Here is a 21089-nt window from a genome sequence, read left to right on the forward strand (position 1 = left end):
CACAGCCTTAGATTACACCCCTGTTTTTAAGTTCCTACAATTTAACGACCCATAATATACTAGCCCGCCGGTCACGGTAGCCGAGCGGTCTAAGACATGTACTGTCTTCGCTCGCTTGGATCGTGGGTTCGAATCCCACTCGGGGCATGGATATTTAGTTTGTGTGTGCGCGTTTTTCCGTTTGTGTATAGGTAGAGGCCTTGCGACGAGCTGATCACCCGCCCAAGGAGTCTGACCGAATGTGTAAGATGTAGAAAACCGAAGTGAACTGAGAAGTTCATGGAGGTAAGCCTAGGCCCACTGGGGCTGTAGTGCCAAGGAAAAAAGTATACTAGCCCTAAGTGGCACAAACCAACACATTTTATTTTTCTTCTCAAAACACCATTGAACCAGAAGTTCTACCAAACTAACAACCAAGCAGTGACCCGACCACGGGCAAGTACTCACTTGTGCTGAACATAATGAAAATGACTAACAATGGCGCTATCACAACTCCTTCCCACATGCCCACTTTGCTGTAGTCCGTCCGTTCCTAGCAACTGCTAGAAATGGAATGCCTCAAACGGCTTTTTTTCCCAATTCCAAAACTCAACTTTTTCTCAAGTCACGAAAAGCTGCTTGTGCAAAATCCATAAGGTCGGCAACTTGTTGGACATTTCCTGTCGCGCGAAGCGAAACCTGACCGGATCTTTCCACTGATGCGTAAACAGTCTTTTCTAAAGACAATTCAATCGACTGACAAGGAATGCGAAGAGGCAGCCGCGGATCTGTCTCCTCGCCTTCCGGCCAGCCGCCTCGCGTTTAACCTAAGCATCCAATCATACAAAAATCATACTTAATACAGTAAAACTTGGTTATAGCAACATCGGTTTCTGCGACACCTTGTCTATTGCGTCAATATTCAATGGTACGAACTAATTCCTCATAAAGCAACTGTTTTTATACCTTGCTTAGTACGACATGCACAAATGCATCAACCTCGTATNGTTTATGTCGTCACATGAAATAGGGAGTTAGAAGCTCGCATCTCGAAGGTATACAGTTGAGATACTAACAGGGTCGTTAAATAAACGGATTCCTTGGAGGTGAGTCCTTCGCTCAGCTACTCAAGAATTGCACAAGATTTTATGGAACCCGAAGGTTCATTACCGTGTTCACAATAGCCCGACACTGGTCCATATGCTAAGCCACATGAATCCAGTCCAAATCATCCGTCGTTGCATAGCAACACCAAGTCTTGTTGTGAGATATACGTCAGCTAGCGAGGACAAACCGCTGAACACGGAAGCCGAGGAGTCTGCGGCGTTGGAAGCCGTTACCAGACAACCGGTGAAAACACAGCAGACTTAGAAGGCTCAGTGCGTGCTGTAGTGATATGCTAAGTGTGTAGATCGTTGAAACTGTTAACAGTTACTGATAGTTAGGATCTGTAAGTATGGAGTAAAATGCGATTACCAGTTCAAACCCTGTCTGTAGCCACACTCAAACACTTGACAGTATTTACAGTTACACATATGTACACAGTATTTGCAATTTTACATGTACGCATTTTACGTAATAGTACTTACTATATATATACAGTGCATACAACCAACGAGGAAACTTCGTAACACCGCTTGGCGGGAACAGCATTCCTCACAGATTGCTGCTTAACTGCTGATAGCAATATGAGTCATCAGCGCTGATAAACGCGCACCTTCAGTTGGCCTGATTTTGTTATTGAGTAAGTCGCATTAATAGTCAGTCTTCGTTATAGGTGTCGATAGGCGTTCGACATTTATACTGAAATGAAGTTCACTATTGAACAGCGTGTGTTCATTGTCGAAACTTTTGCAAGGAAGAAAGTTGTAGAAAATTTATCCTTAAGTTTCGTCGTAAATATCCCGACTCCCCTATTCCCACAAAGTCGTGTGTATCCAAGCTTGTGAAAAAGTGGCGGGCCACAGGGGTAGTGTGTGACATAAAGAAGCAATCGAAGAAGGTTGTGCTGACTGAAGTAACGGTTCGGGATATTGAGGCACGGCAACAGATCAGTTCTCGAAAATCGTTAAGACACTTAGCACAAGAAACCGGTGTTTCGCTAGAAAATGCTTTCACGGCCACAAAATTAATCAAATTTCGCCCCTATAAAATAACAGTTGTGCATTAGCTGAAACAGCCAGATTATGCAGCAAGAATTCGATTTTCGAAGTGGCTGCTGCAAAATGTGCACGATGGAATCGTGGATCCACAGCTTCTGTTCATGACTGATGAGGCGTGGGCTCACGTTAGTGGTCATGTCAGTGCACAAAATGGAAGAATATGGGGCGATGTAAATCCTCAAGCTATACAGCAAGTGCCATTACATTGTGAAAAGGTGGGGGTGTGGTGTGCTGTAAGTCCGCGGCGAATCATTGGCTCTTTATTTTTTCACGAAACCGTGAACTCTGACCGCTACGTTAATGATGTACTGAATCCGTTCTTCAGTCAGCTGACTGCTGAAGACAATGTGGGTATTTTCAGCAAGACAACGCTACAGCAGATACAGCTAATACAACCATGGTCGTAATACGGGAAATGTCTGAAGAGAGACTAATCAGCAGAGGACTGTGGCATCCCAGATCTCAGTTTTGTGATTTTTATTTTTCGGGAAACCTGAAGGGAAAGTTACAAAAATAATCCTCGCAACACTGAAGCTGTGAAGAATGACATAACACGCCACTTTTTCGCAAGCTTGGATACACACGATATTGTCGGAACTGGCGAGTCAGGATATTTAAGACGAAACTTACAGATACATTTTCTGCAAGTTTTTATCCTTGCAAAAGTTTCGACAATAAACATGCTGTTCAATAGTGAACTTCATTTCAGTATAAATGTCGACCGCCTATCGACACTTCTAACACAGACTGACTATTAATGCGACTTACTGCAGTGACAAGATCAGACCACCTGACGGCGCGCGTTTATCAGCGCTAAAAACTCGGTTCTGCTATCGGCAGTTACAGCAGCAATCTGTGTGCAATCTTGTTCCTGCTCAACGCTGCTGCCAGGTTTCCTCGATGGTTGAACGCCATGTATATAATTGATATTGTTGCATGTAGACCCGTTTCTAGGCAACAACCGCGAAATAAGCAGTTATACAACAGCCGTTACTATGTAATTGCTCTGTAAACAACGGCCGTTGCTAGGTACTGGCCTCAACAGACGCACACGCAAGAATGCAGGAACTGTTGGAAGCGGTATTTTCTTTGCGGCCCGTGCCGAGGCTACATTACGATTACGAGAGTCTCGAGACGGCAGGGAGAAGAGTAGGAGGTTGGTGCGAGATAGCCGCCAGCCTGGAAGTTAGTTGTGAGAGAGTCGCCGGCCAGTAATGGCGTGAACACGGAAGCTGAGGTGTCTACGGCGTTCATAGCCGTTACCAGGCGACAACCGGTGAAGACGCAGCAGATTGAGAAGACTTCGTGCATGCTGTATTGAATTGTAGAATGTGAGGTAGTGATAGCGCTATAGTTAGTTTTATCTACCTTCTGTCAGCGTTTAATAAATCCAATTAACAATTAAACCCCTGCCTATAGTAACTCATACACGTTGCATATACGTACACACATATAAGAGGCTTCTTGTCAGTCCGAGCTTTACACAGCTGATTTTGCCTTATCTTACACAGCTCACGCTACAACGGCAGCTTAGTTACTTGAACCGTCGTAACCTTGACCAGCGCCAAGTATAAACCTCTTGTGTTTTCTGTTATATTCATCTGCAGTCCGTTTGACAAGCAGCCCAGCGCGCTTTTCGCAAGTGAATGTTGTCACAGCTGATATTAATGTGAACAGAATGGCTCGACGACTGGAGGGGAACATAGGGACAGTATGCTGGAGGGAGAAGTGCAGTACGTTGAGTGAGATGGAAGAAGTCGATGCGTGGGATTTCCTTTTCATGGCCCCAGTGAAGCGAAGGTTGCCACTATCATCATTCATGAGCAGAATATGGAGGGCAATGTAGGAAAAAGTAAGAAGACAGGGAAGCGTAGCAGCTCGAGGGAGATGAGAAAGGGGATGGACCCATGTGACCGAGGAAAACCCCGAGAAACCTAGTCAGCACAACCGGTCCGTGGGCCACATTTGAAATCAGACACCTCCCGAATACGAAGCAGGAGTGCCAACCTTTCATTCGCGACTTTCAGTGGCAAAAATGTTTAACAGGTACTATGTAGGCCCGCCTGTTATAGTACTAACTGCGATTAGTCTTTCCATTTGTCGTCATAGAAAAAACGTTCATGTTTCTTTCGAATCTGATTCTGTTATGTAGAATTTGAGGTTCTTACAGCGGTTAAATATAGCGCCTTATAGTCCGTTGAAAGCCTACATACTTTTCGGAGGAAAATTTTATAACTCCATCTTTAGGGTTTGAAGATGTTCCTTCGAAACATCAGTTGTCTTTCAACGGACTACACTGAGTTATATCACAGAAGATATAAATCTTTATATATTTCAATTTTCGCTTTCGGTATTGTGAAAATTGTAAAGTCTGGGAACACCATTTCTGTTACACACTCGCTCCTCACGGACTGGAAGACTGGCACTGTCAGGTGCAGACTTTAGAATATATATGTTATTTTGTATGCATGGTGACACGTAATTAACATTCAGATTCTGGTATGTCAACGACGCATGCAGCCACTGTCATGTGCCCAAAAATAAATGGTTCCCAAATTTCAGTTTTTAAATTATCAAGAATGCAATGGCTTTTCTGATTAAACTTCTGAGCAGTGTACAGTTATGTTTAAAATTTCGACATTTTGCTGTAAAATAATTATTTATGGACAAGAAGCCGAAACGGTATTACGTCCAAGTAGACATTTTAAACGTAAAATATGAGCAGTTCTATCAGACGTCAGCAAAACATGCATATGATTATTAAGTTTGTAATGGACATAACGAAGTGGTAACACCTAGCATGAATCTGCGATATGGGGTTAATGTTACACATATTTTGATGAAAGCATTAAAAGAGGAAAAGTCTTAGATGAAACTATTCAGACATGTGGTGGTGGTGTTCGCCTGAAAGGTGCCCAGAGCCAGTAAGAGCGTCCTGTCGCAGTGACTTTCCAAATGCGATATTCCATTGGAGCTGTCATACTCTGTTCACAGGCTGCCTTCCAACATGATACGCATAATGGGGTCGCGTGTCGTTATTAATTAGACAGAGACATTTCGCCATTGGTTTATGTTGCGGCTAGGGACGCCGTGTCAGTAACGCAATTATTCAGTCTGCGTTAACATCACATAGCGTCCCAGATATAGCTCTTGTAATCACTAACCGAGAATTTGCTAACACAAAATACCACCTGATTCGATGATAGTTTACTGGACATTACCTGAAAGCGTGGAAAGGGGAGAACAAAGACCATGGTGATAGGAACGAATTCATAAAAGTAACTCACGACTTTCGAAACAAACCAGTGGAGTGAGAATGAGGATGTAGGTACGTACGTATAGTTCGTCCCGTATTTTGTTAAATAGCAACTATGAAGCCATTTTGGAATGTGAATGTAAAGCCCTAGCCATAGCTCAAGCGGTTAGTCGCTGGCTTCCCACCGCGGCGGCCCGGGTTCGAACTCGGGTCTGGTCAAGTGGGATTTGTGGTGGACAAAGTGGCGCTGGGGTGCGTTTCCTCCGAGTACTTCCGTTTCCCCTGCCAACCTTTATTCCACCAAATTCTCCATCATAATCACCCGGGGCAGGTACAATAGGCCAATCAATTGCCGCCGTGCCGAGTGGACCCAGCTGGACTCCACCCCTACTAAGCGAATTTTTTAAATTAATGTATTCATTTGTGGCTTATTTAACGGCGCTGACGGTATCTCAGACTTTGTAGCGTCGACTACTATGCTGAAAAGTGAATAATGATCTAAAAGGAAGGCTCATGACCTAATTAGAGGTACTATCCTGGAATTTCGTGGAAGGGCTGTAGAAAACCACAAAAGACTGTAGTCGAGGTAGTCAGTGTTTCGGCCGAGAACATTATCTGGCATCTCCAGAATAGCAAACGTTACAGCTTGATCCAGCTTGCTGTGTCTCACATGTGGGGAGTGGAGATATGGCTCCAAGCATTCTTAACCTCGGTGCTAGACTGAGGTGAATGGTCAACTTCACACCGCGTCCAGGGCATAGAGTATGCGTACGCATTGGAGTTGGGTGCGCCCCACGGCCTGTCTGGAAGTTGTGGCGAGGAAAAACATTCCTGCTACCGCCGAGACACGAATCTGGGTCGTACAGCTCGCAGCTAGTGACAGTCTAAAAGGAAAGAAGATAAATGTCATCATGGCGATCATCATCACGATCTGCCCTTCCAAAAACTGAACTCGGGGAAGAGGTTAGTTAGTTATTAGAGAGGGTGGGTTTCCCCATGCACTTAGACCTGTAGTGGTCCATTGTGCTTCCCTCTATGATTTCTACCAGTCTCTATATCCTACCGGTATTGGTGCTTACCATCAGTCCCGCCCAGCCAGCGAGACCGGCTCTACTAGCTGAGAAGTATCTATAATGCTTCCCCCATCTACCGGAGGTATTAGTGACTGCTGTTGGGCGGCAAACGTCCGCAATTTTGGCTCAGTGACCTCCTTTGGAGATATGAGGTTCTTTTACGTGCCGTAAAGCTACGACACGGGACCCACGGCTTAAAGTCCCTCCCGGAGGACTTGTTCCCTGAACTTTTCCGCCCTTAAAAATTCGACGACCTCCGCCGGGTATTTGAACCCGCGTACTACGAGTCATGAGGTGGGAACGTTACCTCTAGACTACGGATGCCGCTTCGGGGAAGAGGTTACGAGACCGATCCTCGCAATGGCTGCTTGTGTGACGGTGTGATTGAGCCATACACTAGGACCTTACATGGGTTTGTTAATATGTTAGGTCCTGTTACTCCTAATCGTGTTACTAAGGTTTCTTCGTCCTTTCTCATTTTTATGCCCCCACATTTCTATTCTGCAGAAAATTCCCAGGATCATTTCTTGTTGGTCAATACATGGAGCGTGGAAGTGCTGCAGACTGCTGGATACGACCAAAGAGGATAGCTTCAGTGACATTTCATAAGTGAGTCAGTGGGGATTAGCTTGTGGCGGCTATTATAAAGTGTTAAAGGAATTACCATAACACAATTACACACTACGCAATATATCCCCATCCAACATGAAAATAACGTGAAGCAATTTCTAGTTAAACCCCCTGTTGCCCAGGATCATAGACACAAAACAAAGCGTTTGAAGGAAACGTCGCTACGATGCAAATTAACCTTTCCACTTTAAATAGCAGTTAATCTGGATTTTGTTGTTTATGTTTCCCGAAATTCAAAGAACTAGTTCAATTTGAAATATGGTTACACTCCTAGTATGGTTTCACAGTCATGCTGAAGTAATATTGGGATCTTAACGTCGTTTCATAGTCATTTTTATAGTATTGGAATCTTAACGTGGTTTCATAGTCATTTTGTAATAGTATTGGAATCTTAACGTGGTTTTGATAGTGTTGGAATCTTAATATGTTTTCAGTGTAATCTTGAAACAACATCGGAATTTTGCCGTGGTTTCAGAGTCATCGGGTAAGGACATTGGAGTCGTAATGTGGTTTCAGTCACTTCATCGACAAGTGCTTGATTTCTACTTTTGAACGGTCTATTATTTAGCGATGCTATCAACATATACGAGTAATGTTGGTGGCAATACGTGAATGACGAAGATTGATTTCCAGCATAGCAGAAAAAAATGAAAGAACCCCAAAAAGTCTTGTGTTGGCTAAAGTGTGTGTTCTATTATGCCACAGGGAACCGGCGGTTAACCTTTTTTGAACGCCTTATTTTGGTAATTACAACAGTAATGTTTTTATAATTGTGATGAGACTAGTGGTAATATATCTGCCACTTAACCCTTACTTTTCTCGGTAATTCATAAATCTGTATAATTGTACTCAGAAGAAAGTTTACAGTGAAGTTTCCAGGCAGGTCGCAGTTCTCATTAAGTTTAAATGTAATTTAAAGTACGCGAGGCAGCCTCGGTCCTGGTAATTTTGTCTGCTGGCAATCCTTGCCACTCGAGAAACCCAAAACAAGTTATGCCACGTTTCCTGACCTCTGTTGCACGGCGCAGTAAATTAACTAGTTCTCCAAGTCTATCTTCTAACTTTTTACTTTTATGTACTTTATCATGGTATTAACGAGATTGGTAATCTTAAGCAGGAAGTCGTCTTGAATTCATTACTTTCTTAGGTCGCTGCTACAGGCGATTGTTGGATTAGACCTAAAGCTAATCCGTCACTGCTGCTTTCCGATGTCTCTTTTCTGTTAGATGTGTCAAAGAAGATGCTCATCCTCAGCGTTCAAATGGTCCCCGGTTAGACACTCGGCTGTTCTTCGCGTTTTTCCCATACCGTTCAAGCAGGTAGTAGGACAACAGCTTGATCTTTTAAAGCACAGTACCTAATTATATGTACCACCCGCTGTAACGTTAATAAACTCTGCAATTTGCTTACAGTGTATATTTATGGGCTTAATATGCCTATTCAGAATTATAATGGAGGCGCATTGGGATAGAATATTTAAATATTATATCGATAATTTTCATGCTTTAAAGGGTTAACGTAGAAACTTTCAGGACGCTTCTTTCCGTGACCCTGTGAACTTATTCAGTTATCATATGGGTTCACAGTCATCCATGTAGTTTACAGTAGTCGTAACATCTCTGAATAAACAAAAAGGACAACCGTTCAGATGCGCTATCAGCCATACCCAGCGGTTGTATTCGTAAAGTTCCTGATTGTAATTTCGCGGTTGCTTGTAGAATGCAGGATAATGCTTGGAAGTAGCATACACTTGTACGTAGCGCGAGAAATTGTTTGTGTAACCACTCTGTCGTGTTCTTATTGGTAGAAGGCAAATTCTATACATATTGTCGCGTGTTTCAGTGACTGAGACGCGGGTTTGATTTGGTGAATCGGTTTATTGGATCTTCACTAGTGGCAACTACAATTACTTCTTAAACTCTCAAGGTTACTGTAACTATAGCATATGTAATGTCACACACTAAGTCTTCTAATTCTTCTTCTGCCCACGCTGCAACAGCAGCGGAAATCAAGTGAAGTCAATTCCCAGTCCTGTATTCTTTCATATACTCTCAGCACGGACCACGCACAGAAAACACAGCCCCTCTATTGTTATATGACGCATACCACTTTGAAAACAAGTCACTTGTTAGCTATGTCACCCGTCCATTGGTGCGCTGATTGTTTCCTAGCAACATGCTATAAACATTCGTCATATTGTTGCGTGACCTTAAGCGAGAAGGTGTTTATCGCGCCGTTGCCTGTTTATACACGATATAATATTTAAATGTTTTACGCTGTTTATGTCGTTATGTTATATCCATCTGTTTCCATATAAACATGTAGTTTTCACGTAGTTCATAGGTGGCAGTCTAGGCCATTTATACTTGATTTTCTTTTCAAATAAAAGAAAGCCATCTGAGGGATGTAGGTGGAAACCAATGCTTTTGAGGCATATACTAAATCCATATTTAGGGCTGATCCTGAAGATGGACGCATCATATTCCTCTGAAACGCTGGTTTGTACGTACAATATCAAGTGGTGTGACAGTGTAGAATCTGGCACTGCTTTATTGGGAAAATAAGGAAATTATGAAGGGTGACGATATGAATGTGAATTTCAGTGAGCCCTTTTCCCTATTATAAAAAATAAATGTAGCAGTCGTTGTTAATTTATGTATCACAAACTTCACAGAGTGAAGTCATCTGCTACACTGCTTTAGTACATATTTCCCTATGTTCAAACAGCTTTTGAGGAGAGTTGAGTTCGTGTAGGAGCAAAAATATTTTACCTTATATCCTATATCATATGTATACGTGTATGTTGCTGTTTCGTCACCAAAATGCAGGGCAAAATCATGACATAAAGATAGCAAACAGATGTTTTTAAAAATGTGGCACAGTTCAGATATTTGGGAACAACGATAACAGATTGAAACCTGATTCAGGAGGAAATTAAGAGGAGATTGAACTCGGGTAATGCTTGCTACCATTCAGTTCAGAACCTTTTGTCTTCTCCTCTGTTGTCCCAAAAAAATAGAATATAAAAAAACTATAATTTTTCCTGTGGTTCTGTATGGGTGTGAAACTTGGTCTCTGACATTAAGGGAGGAACATAGACTGAGGATGTTTGAGAACAGGGTGTTGAGGAGAATATTTGGACCGAAGAGAGATGAAGTGACAGGAGGTTTGAGAAAACTGCACAATGAGGAGCTTCATAACTTGTACTCTTCTCCAAGTATAATTAGAATGATCAAGTAAAGGAGGGTGAGGTGGGCAGGGCATGTAGCAAGAATAGGAGAGAAGAGGAATGTGTATAGGTTATTGGTGGGAAAGCCAGAAGGAAAGAGCCCACTGGCAAGACCCAAGGCATAGGTGGGTGGATAATATTAAAACGGATCTTAGAGAGATAGGATGGATTGGTATGGATTGGATTGATGTGGCTCAGGATAGGGACCAGTGGAGGGCTCTTGTGAACACGGTAATGAACCTTTGGGTTCCATAAAATGCTGGGAATTTCTTGAGTAGCTGCAGAATTGGCATCTTCTCAAGAAGGGCTCAGCTCCATGAGTAAGTAAGTAAGTATCCTATATCATTGCAATATTCTGTCGCTGCAATAATACATGTAAAGTTATGCTTCCTTTTCAGGATGACCGATTTAACCATGACATTGATGCGCGAACAGGGTACAAGACACGGACTTTACTTTGTATGCCCATCAAGGACTTCAATGGCGATGTTATTGGAGTGGCTCAGGTAAGTTTGGCTCAAAAATTGGTGTAGAGATGGTAGTTTGCCAAAATTAGGAAGCTTTTAAACCCAGTAATGCAGTGGATGGTGCACAGCTGGGCCCACTTCTCTTTTCAGATACAAAGAAATGATGGAAAGTAACTCTGTAAGCTTCATTCCAAAACAGAGGGATAAATGTAATTTAATCTGTGTGAAACAGATTGTGTAAGTTTAAGAGATTTTTGTGGTTGTGATTGCTCATATTCCAGTCATCTGAGTTGTGACACAGTGTAGATTTGTAGGTAGAGACCAACTTCTGAGAAGATTGTACTATCTTCAGCTTCAGGATTGAAGTGTGTAGACTCAGAGAGAATTTCTTGAGTATATACACAAGTTGCAAGGAAGTTTGTGATGAGGCCCAAGGGAGGGGGACAAATGTGACTTATTATGGCTCAATGTGGGCAACTGGAAAGAATGGGTAATGAAGTGTTGCTTTTAAAGGACGTATTAGTTTTTGTCACATATGGAGAATGGAATAGTGACAAAGGACGGGCCTTTCCATGGGCACAGTGTTCTTTTCAGGAGGAGAAATAGAGCGTTGAGAAAGGAAGAGGGGTAAAAGATGGCCCATCTCAGGGCTCCCATAAGATTTCTTCACTGGAAGGAAATTTGAACCAGAAAATTGGGAAGAGAGCCTTTTTCAGGACCCTAGCAGGCAGAAAGTGGGAAGGAAGGCCTAAGAAAATGATGTTAGAGGAAGTAATTTGGTCCTTGGAGATGACTTTCTTCTCCCTTTCTGTCAGGGAGTGGATGAAAAGCTTCCACATTATGCTCAGGGGGAGCCATCAGCAGGTGCATAGTGACTTACCTCTAATATCATAAGTTTAGAAATGTTCAGCAGTTTTTGCATTACTTCATGACATTATTGACCCTACTTAAAAGATTCTTTAGTTTAACTAAATATTGTAATGGTGCTATCTTAAATTCTCAACTGAGAGATTATTTCTTTAAGAAAATTTGTCATTGTTTTCCTCAGTCACTCCAGGGAAGTATTAAGAAAGTATCCTAAAATAGGCAACAATTTCTCATTCAGTGTTCAATTCAAGTTTCCAGTCAAAGTCATCGGACCGAACAGTGTTATTAAATAAGTTAAGAAACACAACATGCATTTGAAATGTACCAAACTGAATGTGGCAATGTTTACTTCTGCATTATTGCTGTATTTATTGATTTACTTTGTTATCGCAGTGTGCTGTTCGCTCCTCTGATCTGCATAAAGCTGAGTCACTCCTGTTGCAGGTGATCAACAAGCAGAATGACAACTGTTTCACAAGTAACGATGAGAAAGTGTTCTCCAGCTATCTGCAGTTCTGTGGCATTGGGCTGCGGAATGCCCAGCTCTATGAGAAGAGTCAGCTTGAAGTGAAGCGGAACCAGGTTCTTCTTGATCTCGCGCGAATGATCTTCGAAGAGCAGAGCACCATCGAACATATGGTGTTGAGAATCCTCACGCACACTCAGTCACTCATACAGTGTCAGAGGGTTCAGGTGTGTGCTTAATTGCTAAGCAAGAAATGTTTCACATCTCTGGAGAAATCTATGGGACAGCCAATAGTACCAGTAGATGTTTCTCTTTTTCCCTGAAATGAATATAATGACACAAAGGATGGGTGTGTCCTTTTGTTGGGCTGTCTTCACATCACTGAAACTATTTCACAGATGTCAATGAATCTGATGTTTGATACCTATATTATTCATTCATTTCCTTTATTTTTCATATATCCATACAGGTAACAAATCTAGGATGTGGACGTGGTCCCTTTGAATATAGTTATATCAAGATACATAAACAAAATTACACGCGTCACATAATCAAAATCACTTACATTAATCGATTAACATAAATGATAATATAAAGTAAAAATTTTACACACTTATGACCAATTATGTTGATAATGTTTATTCATAGAATAAAAGGCATGATGATGTAGAAATCTCTTCAATGCAGATTTAAAACTTCTCACATCAGTAGCCAACATTTTTAATGTTTGAGAAGATGATTAAAAACTTCAATACCTGCTACGTACGCACCTTTATTGAATTTTGTTAGGTTAACTGCAGGTAAATATAGATTATTGAGGGCTCTAGTTTTGTATTTGTGAATCTCATTGTTAAAATTAAATAAATTAAAGGGTATGTATTCTTTAAATGCTAATATGTTGCTTTCTTTGCAGGTATTACTAGTCCACAAAGCTTCAAAAGGTAGTTTCTCACGAGTATTTGACTTTGAAGCCAATGACTTGAATGGGGAAGAGAACGATGCACGTACCAGGTGAACAACTTAAACATGTATACCATTAATTATTCATTTATCTGCTGTAGTCATATCTTATGACTGGGTGCAGTATGCTTGAGACTAGCTCTTTCTAACGGGCCCACCTGAGTAGGTTTATCCTGCTCCATCCACCTGAGGACGGAACGGATGCAGTCTCAGAAACGTTGTGGTTTTTGTCTTCTATATACCAGACGATGGATAGAGTCGAAAATAAGCCTAGTGGCACTGGGCAGTATGCTTGTATATTTGTACACACATGTGAACATTGAATTTTATAGGGTTAAGAAGTTAATTGCTAAATCCATGAAGCTGATATCTTGAGTTATGTGTTCATTTTGTCATTGCATAAGTACGTGCTGCAGTATTACAGCCCTCACCCATAAGCATCCACTGACTTTCAGGAAACTTTTTAAAGAAATAGTTCCCTTGCTGTCTGTTAATTCTGTGTATTAATATTGTTATATTATAAAGTACATTATCTGCTTCCATGTGTGTGTAGCTGTTTTCTTGCAGTTGTAGTAACACTGATATCTGCAGTCATAAATTTGTTTATTGATCATAATTTAATTTTTCAATTTTTTAGCTTTGATAACGTGCAGTGATTTAGAGACATTGAACTAAGGGCTGTGAAATACCTGCAATATAATAGCTTTGTAACTGCCACACAAATATTGCAGTCAAAAGTATTTAATTTTATACAGTATTAGAAATTGGATTCTCAGGAAACAGGAGAATTTTACAAGCTTTTACATGTCATGCACACGTCATTTGGCAGATGACACAGTTCGTCTTCCCTCAGAAAAATGTTTTGTTAAGATAAAAGGAAAATTGTAACTCACTAATCAACATTACTAAATCTATGGACTAGCGATATCGTTTAGAAGCTATTTATCAGTCAGCTAATCAAAATATTCCTGGCATTTTATGAAACTGGAAAGTTCAATGCCATGTATACCAGTTCCTTCCACTGGACTCTGTCTGTCGTGAGTGAGATAAATCCAGTGTGTATCCCTACCCTTTCTTTAATATCCAGTTCAATATTGTCCTTCCATCTGTATCTAGATCTCTGTCTTCATCCCCTTTCTTCAGGTGTTACTGTCCAAAATGTTATATGAATTTCTCTCTCCTTTCTTGCATGTTATATTACCCATCAAGAGTAATGATGTTAAAAATGAAGTTATTTCTTTTATGATAATTGTAGATAAATGTGTTATTCTTTCCTTGGTAATCTACTGGAAAAGTCTGAAATGTGGAAGAATAATTGCAGTGTGCCTTCTGTTTCTGTTAACTCTCATATTGCTGCTGCTATCTTGCACTGTATATTGCTGATAGCTGTTTCTTCTCTTACTTTTGTCTTTGTTTTTTCCTGATAATATATAAATATTTGCTGTGTTTGTTCTTGTTTCAGCCCATTTGAGAGTCGATTCCCCATCAATATCGGCATTACGGGTTATGTAGCCACCACAGGTGAGGTATGTAGGGGAGTGGGCCTGACTCCTGCTGCATGTAGTGAGTGGCTTATTCGTTGTGTGTCTATCAGCATGGAAGATGTAAGGCAGCTTGGTAGTGAATTTCACTGTTACTTAACAATGAGTTTTGAGGAGAACTCTCAAAGCCTACTATCCTGTTCCATAGATTTCTTGTATTTTATATCTGTTATTAGTAGTAGTGTTATTTCTGTGAAGAACTGAAACAGATTTTATTTACATAACATTTGTTGGATATAACCTTAAAGTTTGCACCATCACCATATTTGTAATTATTTGATTTCGTGCATAAAATGTAGGAATGTTTTAGCTTTATCTCTACCAAATTGTGCCTTCATTAGTTATCAAAATCAGACGAATAGCTAAAAACATTTTTCACTTGATTGGCATGTTATTATTTTACATTATACAGAAATTTTGCCTCTACAAGATTTGCTTATGTTTTGAAGATCTGTTGTCATGTATCATTTCAGGAACCCAAATTTAGTGGCACTTGTGACACTCCACCTTACAGTTTTGTGTATCTGCCATGTCATTATTACTGATTGTAATTAATATTACTGATCAGTATTACTATCAATATTACTGATATATTAATTGATGTGTCTATCAGTGGTTTAATGTTCCTGAAAATTGGTCAAGTTGTCAAAAACTTGGAATGGGGGGGGGCGGTTGGTCAGAGACAGACTGACATGCAATCACAAAGCATAGTTATCTCAACTGCATGCTTTCCTTTAGGAATGAAAGTAGGCTGAAAGGAAAAATTGAAACCACGAGAACTCAGTTATTAAAGTGATGCCTTATGAACTGGATATTTGGAGTCATTTTCTCAGCAGAGATATTTAATTTCTTCCCATGTCCAAAATGTCTTTAGGGCCAAGTAAGCCTTCAGCATAACCACTACTGGGTTTGTTTCCTCTGATGTGAAGGGAGTAAATGTAAGTAGAGCATGAAGTCATTTGTTTGCCAACATCTGGAAGAATGCTTATAATTTTACCTTTGCATTCCTAATATAAGTTAGTAACTGTTTTGCTTGACATGACACTTTCATGGTAACTAAATCCACTTGAGCAAGCAGCCACATCAGTTCCAAGCAGAAGTCAAATTTTTGGAGTCTGTCTGTCAATAGGGATTGATGTCATGTCATTGCCTGAGAATATCTTAACACTTTAATGGTTATTGGTACGTGTAAATTTCATTTAGAAATAGTATGCTAGTAAATATTTGTCATTTAATCGGAGTAATACTTGTGTGTAATTCAAAATAATTCATCAGATATTCTTGTATTCATTATATCTTCTATAACAAGCAAATAATTCACTCCCAAGCTGTCTTCGCTGTAGCATATTGTTATACTTTGAGGAACATTTCCATGTGAAAATTGTACCTACTATTTTGCTGTGTATTTAATTTTCTGTTCCTTTTCATTTCTGTATTAAGGTAATGAACATGAGAGTGTGACATTACAGCAAGATAACACATATTTCTGCTGCAAACACTCCAATAAATTGGCAAGGAATAGAATAGAATGCCCTTTAGAACAGGTCATTGACATATATGTGTCAGGGATCCAATGCAGCAAAACAATGTTTTTTTTTGGGGGGGGGGGAATTTAACATTAATATTTCTTATACAAATTAAATTGATGGCACTCTTACTATACTTGAAGGCTCAACTCAACGCTTGTTTCATCTCATTAAGCATTTACCATACTTGGCATGTTTCAGTAAATTGAATGATTAGTTTTGAACCTAATATGGGCAAGGGGACTTTTGGTCTTGCAACCTCATGTTAGAAGGAAGGAGCTGTGTCTTAGAGGTTTAAAGAGCCAGGCAGTGGTACTGACCAGTTATTCCCCTCTAGTATTTATGTGTCATGGGGTATTCAGAGTTTTGATCCCCTCAGCGCTTAGGTATATACACGTATGTTAATGTAACAACAGATCTAATCCCTTCAGTGCATAATGCAGGACTGTAGGTAGTGGTGCAAAGCTGAACTAGATTCTAAGTGAATATTGTGTTGATTACATCTATGTATTTATTTCTGTCACGTGATTATAACATCAGTTTCATGGCAGAATTAATATTCTGTGCTTCTCTGTATAACTGTTTGGAACATATTACTGTTAAATTTCAGTTTATGTTTACATTGTTGCATTTATTATTTTATGAGTAGATAGTATCTTCAATATAAATATTAAATGCTCAGAAACTGTTGTCTGGTGTTCAGTAATTTGGTTGAAATACAGCTACCTCATGCAGTTTTTTTGTGTATTTTAATGGCGTAAATATTTTACATTATTACATATCTTGGGTAAAGCAGGCACTTTTAAGGAAAGGTGATAAAATTTATTACAAACACTGCTTTTGTCATTCCCCTTTCTTCCTTTGGCGTTTCTGCATTTATCTAGGTCATCTCGCCACCATGCCTTTCCTTCTATCTGTCTCTTCCCAAAGCTCCTTCTCCTCCTCCTCCTCCTTCTCTATTCCCATATTCTTCCTTCCTTATATGTAATGTCTTTCCTAGTCTCTTCTTTCATTTTGATCTCTTTCTTCCTCATGGTATTTTCCTTCTAGTCTTATATTCAGAACTTCCTTTGGGATTCGACCTTCATTCATTCTGAGAACATGCCATACAATATTATTCTATTATTAATTTTTCTCAGTTCTTTTTGTTATTCTTTCTCTTGTTTTTCTTTGTATTCCCTCTTGAAGTCTGACTCCATATTCATGCCCTCTAGGAGGGGAATGGCATTGGATTGGAGGAAAGTGGAGTGAATGTTGACACTACTTTCAATAAACAACCAAGCCATGGAATGCTTAAAAATTACTTTTAAGTCTGGACTTTACTCTCCATATTGCAATCTGGAGGAACAAGCTTTTGTAGAAGTGTATAGAGTGAATACGTTGTGTTTCAGACGGTAAATATTCCAAATGCCTACGAAGATGAGAGGTTTGACCCCTCAGTAGATGATGGTTCATGCTTCCGTCACAAGACCATCCTGTGTATGGCGATTAAGAACTCCTCAGGGCAAATCATAGGTGTCATACAAGTAAGACAACTTACGTACATATCTGCTTACATGCATATCTTAATTATATACATGTCTGACCTTGAGACATGCCCTTGAGGTTAGAACTGTACTGAACAATTATTGATTTGAATTATCTTTCATTTCTTTCAGCTCATTAACAAATTTGATGACTTACACTTTACAAAAAATGATGAGAACTTTGTTGAAGCATTTGCAATTTTCTGTGGAATGGGAATCCATAACACGCATATGTGAGTATACATTATTTATGTGTTTAAATTTTAAAATATAATTCTAGTTTCTTTGGGTGTGAACAAAATGTTTTGTCTAAAAAGCCTTCATTTACATGCACAGAAAACCTATCATTATTTATGCAGGATATTTGTATGTAAGTTAAAGTGAAAACACTTCATCGTTATACCATTTTGAGAGTTGCCTGTGATGAATCTATTTCTTTCATTCTGTACTACATACTTTTCTTCAGAAAGGTCTTAAATAGGTTGCTGTGATATAATCCTCAGACTGAAAATCTTAAAATATTTCTCCTCATGCAAGCATCTGTTTTGGTATTATCACATAAATATTGTTTTGCTAAGTAGCTAAGAATGAAATTTACACATTAATACCTTGCACATATGATTTATTTAATCCTCTGTAACAGTTACATTGTAATTTCATTAGAATGTAACCAATCAGCATATTGTTTGTTCTTGCCTATTCATTGTATATTCAAAATTGATCTAAAAATTTTGGAAAGAAGTACCTAAGCTTAGTTTTGTATAGGTACATGACTTCTGTCATCCAGTAGAGATTTATTTAGACTTCCGCCTGCTAATGTTTCACATCTGTAAACGCAGTTGTGAGCCAATGTCTCACAGCCAAGAGTATGTCAGTGGTTCAGAGAACAAGTTTAAATAAATCCATTATTTTTTGGGGCTGGAATTCTTACCACTTGGTTTAGGACATAAATACTGTAGATAATTTAAATATTCGTATACATATACTTGGGCTTGGAGACTTCAAATTAGAAGGGAGAATTATTCAAACTGTGAAATATGCAGATGACCTTGTGTTAATGGCTAAGGAAGAAACTGTGTTACAGGGCATGATTGATTGGGAGGTGCTATGGCAAGGAAATGAATGTGGAAAAAACATATGTAATGAAAATTTCGAGACAACCAACCCCAGTNATTGGTTATATCTTATGCAGTAACTGCCTTCTAAAAGAAGTTATTGAAGGAAAGATAGAGGGGTGGATAGAAGTGACCAGAAGATGAGGAAGAAGACATAAGAAGATGCTGGATGACCTTGGGGACAGAAGAGGATATTCTCATTTGAAGGAGAAAGCTCTAGATCGCATTAAGTGGAGGAACTGTTTTGGAAGAGACTGTGGACCTGTCATCTGACAGATTACTGATGAATGAATGAATGAATGAATACATATACTTACATTCTAGAAATGTTTTGCTTGTAATTAAGCTTTTCATATCAATAACATACATGCTCTCTTTTGGTGGAGTGGTCAGAAATGCTTACCAGGTGAAAGTCCATGGGCAGTGAAACTGTTCAATACTTATGTACTTCTCACACATTGTTATGCCAAGATTAGTTTTGCATCTAAAACATCAGTATGTATGATAAAAATATTAATTTTCGTCTGTAAGAAGTTCCCATAAAACACATACTACAGAATATGACCTAATTACTAGGTAACGTACAGGTTACTCTTGTATTAACATTGTTTTCTTATTAATGAATATTTCATGGTCCAGTATTAAGTGTCATTTCTTCAGTAAGTGACTAGATTGACTTCTGGTAATGAAATAATCCTTTTTTTTTCTCCCCTTCGCACTACAGCCCCAGTGGACCTAGGCCTACCTCCATGAACTTCTCTGTTCACTTCGGTTTTTCTAGATCTTACACATACGGTAGGACTACTTGGGCGAGTTATCAGCTCGTCGCAAGGCCTCTACCTGTAGACAAACACAGAAAAACGCACACAAACATCCATGCCCTGAGTGGGATTCGAACCCACGACCTCGGTTTCCGAGCGAGCGAAGACAGTGCACGCCTTAGACCGCTCGGCTACCGTGACTGGCTGAAATAATCTTTACCCCTTGCCAATACACAGACACAATACATTTATCATTTGTTTTCATGACAGTTGCACAGAGAACTTAGAATTCCTCATGTACAGACAGTAGATGCTCAAAATTAGCGTTAAATTCCCGGTTTTGGTCTCTGCCATTCAATTTTAAAAATGCTAAATATTGCACTGTAGTGGATATCATTTCTGTTTGGGATTTTGGATTTCCACAGAGGCAGATGTCGTGACTTGGTATTCTATGGTGTGGCACCATGCAGAAAGGTAGTTGGGTACCAGCATTTTGGAAGAACCTGCTGGCTCCATCTTCAAGGTAGAAGAGTCACTTCTACCTTGACAAAGCTAACAGGTTCTTTTAAGCCTTCATACCTGTAGCTTGAACTACTAGGTGTTACTTCCAGAAAACCATTCCTGATCTGCTTTCATCAGGTCCCCAGTTCAGATTTTGGCCAGGAAATGGTGATTTTACTCAATTTGTCCAGATATGTGCTTTATCACACCCTTAATTTTCATTGTCATCATCCCCTCCCTCTCCTCCTCCTACTACTACCACCGCCACCACCGCCTCCTCCTCTAATTTAACACTTATTACCCCTGAATTTCACATAACTTCAGTTTAAATAAATAGATAACAGAAGTGTAAATGTGTCAGCCTGTATGCTATGTCCAAGTGTGCCCATAAATATTGCATCTCTCAGTGCAACAGTTATTCACTGTCATTTATTATAAACAAATCGATCAATTTTTGAAAATAATTCTACTAGTAATATGTAGCCATTTATGGAAAGACTTTTGTAAAACTAATTTTTGAGAAGGAGAAACCAGCATGCATGGAGAAAAATGAAGAAGAAACCATTGACTTCTATTTGCTGCTGTCATCAAGTATTCCTCTTTAAACTTTTTTGTCTTACTCTAAACCCTAAAGGTTGATCAGTAAGAATGGACAGCATGTGGCTGCAGAGAGGTGATACTGTGCTAATAAAAGCCTTGAAGTCACTAGCCTGAAATATTTGTGCTCTAAATAAGAGTTTGTTGATAGTTGAAACTGTGTTCTGCTGCAGCCATGATGATGTGTCATGTACCTGTTGCAGGTATGAGAAGGCTGTGATAGCAATGGCAAAACAAAGTGTGACCCTAGAGGTGTTAAGTTACCATGCCTCCGCTTCATTAGAAGACGCTCAAAGACTGAGGGTATGTTGTGTTCAAGTTATTAATAAAGTCGATCATTAATTATCTGTGAGAAAAACTTTTTAAATTACAGTTTTGTATATATCTTCCTGGATTCTACCAATGCAACTAAATGAAGGGTCGGTCCGGTCGG

The 21089-nt window shown here is 39.7% G+C and overlaps 1 protein-coding gene across 5 annotated transcripts in view; it reads left to right on the forward strand.

Moving 5' to 3' along the window:
* The window catches only part of LOC111864950 (dual 3',5'-cyclic-AMP and -GMP phosphodiesterase 11), a 657492-nt gene that overhangs the window by 622410 nt on the left and 13993 nt on the right, over nt 1-21089 (forward strand). For all 5 annotated transcript variants that reach the window (XM_023852595.2, XM_023852594.2, XM_023852597.2 and 2 more), the window contains 7 exons: nt 10728-10835; nt 12108-12356; nt 13043-13140; nt 14552-14615; nt 17548-17682; nt 17815-17915; nt 20860-20959. In XM_023852595.2, the coding sequence (XP_023708363.1) occupies nt 10728-10835; nt 12108-12356; nt 13043-13140; nt 14552-14615; nt 17548-17682; nt 17815-17915; nt 20860-20959 (855 nt within the window). The remainder of the gene's footprint in view (nt 1-10727; nt 10836-12107; nt 12357-13042; nt 13141-14551; nt 14616-17547; nt 17683-17814; nt 17916-20859; nt 20960-21089) is intronic.

Source organism: Cryptotermes secundus, unplaced genomic scaffold, assembly GCF_002891405.2.
Source record: "Cryptotermes secundus unplaced genomic scaffold, Csec_1.0 scaffold200, whole genome shotgun sequence".
In the NCBI taxonomy this organism is placed as follows: domain Eukaryota; kingdom Metazoa; phylum Arthropoda; class Insecta; order Blattodea; family Kalotermitidae; genus Cryptotermes; species Cryptotermes secundus.